General features: G+C 65.8%; 1 protein-coding gene across 1 annotated transcript; it reads right to left on the reverse strand.

Annotated features, from left to right (window-relative positions):
* Nucleotides 1–9: 9 nt before the first annotated feature.
* Nucleotides 10–505, reverse strand: LOC127750156 (uncharacterized; the record flags this gene model as incomplete). Its single annotated transcript, XM_052270913.1, has 1 exon — nucleotides 10–505. A coding segment is annotated over one exon (489 nt), but the record flags the coding sequence as incomplete, so codon positions are not given.
* Nucleotides 506–1086: the final 581 nt, after the last annotated feature.

Raw genomic sequence — 1086 nt, forward strand, 5'->3', positions numbered from 1 at the left:
CTCGGCGGATGTAATCTCAGGCAATCTCAAGCGCTTTGCGCGGACACACTGTCAAAACAAGCCCGGCCCACTCCGCCGGCAGGCGACACCACAACCACCACTCACCGTAGACGACCATCTTCTTGGTCATGAAGTCCTCGTCGTCGAAGGTGGACACGAGGCACTTCCACTCGCCCGAGAGGTCCGTGGTGGGGTTGCGGATGTAGAGCGCGCGGTGGCGCGACGCGTTGGACTTGGTGGCCTGGTAGCCCAGGTCCAGGCGGCCGCGCAGCAGCCCCAGCTCCTGCGGCCGCTGCGGCGGGATCCACTGGTACACGGGCGCCGGCCCGTCGTTGAAGAACCACTTGACGACCAGCCCCGAGGCGTTGATGCTCTCGCGCGGGCCCAGCGCGTACTCGCAGTCCAGGATGGCGGCGTGCGACCCGTTGGACACGTACTGCGGCACGTGCAGGTGCGTGATCTGCACGGGGTAGGCGCCTGCAACAGGAGAGCACGTGGGGTCAGCGGGTCACACACGGTTTCACAAGGTCAGCTGGAGCACTGAACTGGAGTTGGAGAGAAAGTCAAGCGCAAAGTGAGAAAAAGGTCACCCTCCCGTCCGACCTTAAACCAGAGCGGCTGTAAAATGACAGACAGAAATACACAACGAGTCGGTGGCGGGCGGGCGGTCCCGCTGGTGTCGCGGGGACGGGCCGAGGAGGGCACCGCCGAGATGGATGGTGTGTGAGCGAGGCGCGGGGCGGCGCGGCCCGGCCGGGCGGCAGATTGTCAAAACTTTTCGCATATTCCCGACGTATATAGACTCGCGCCGTACAAAGGCAGGTGTCGTGCTGGTGGCGGTCTGGCCTATCTCTCCTCCTCCTCCTCCTGCTCCGCACGTCTGCTGTCGCGGCCCCGTCCCGCCCCGCCCCACCCCGCCCAGGCCTGCCCGGCGGGGCGCGCCGTGGCCCCGTTCCGTGACAAAAGGGACAATGCTGATGGATCATGGCGTTATCAATCACCTGGTGACGCGGCGCTGCGCTCTCCTTATCGACGTGCGGCGGATGGCGCCACAGGGCGTGGCGTGGCGTGGCGTGGCGTGGCGTG

This window comes from Frankliniella occidentalis, unplaced genomic scaffold (genome assembly GCF_000697945.3).
Source record: "Frankliniella occidentalis isolate FOCC.00 unplaced genomic scaffold, Focc_3.1 Scaffold143, whole genome shotgun sequence".
NCBI lineage: Eukaryota > Metazoa > Arthropoda > Insecta > Thysanoptera > Thripidae > Frankliniella > Frankliniella occidentalis.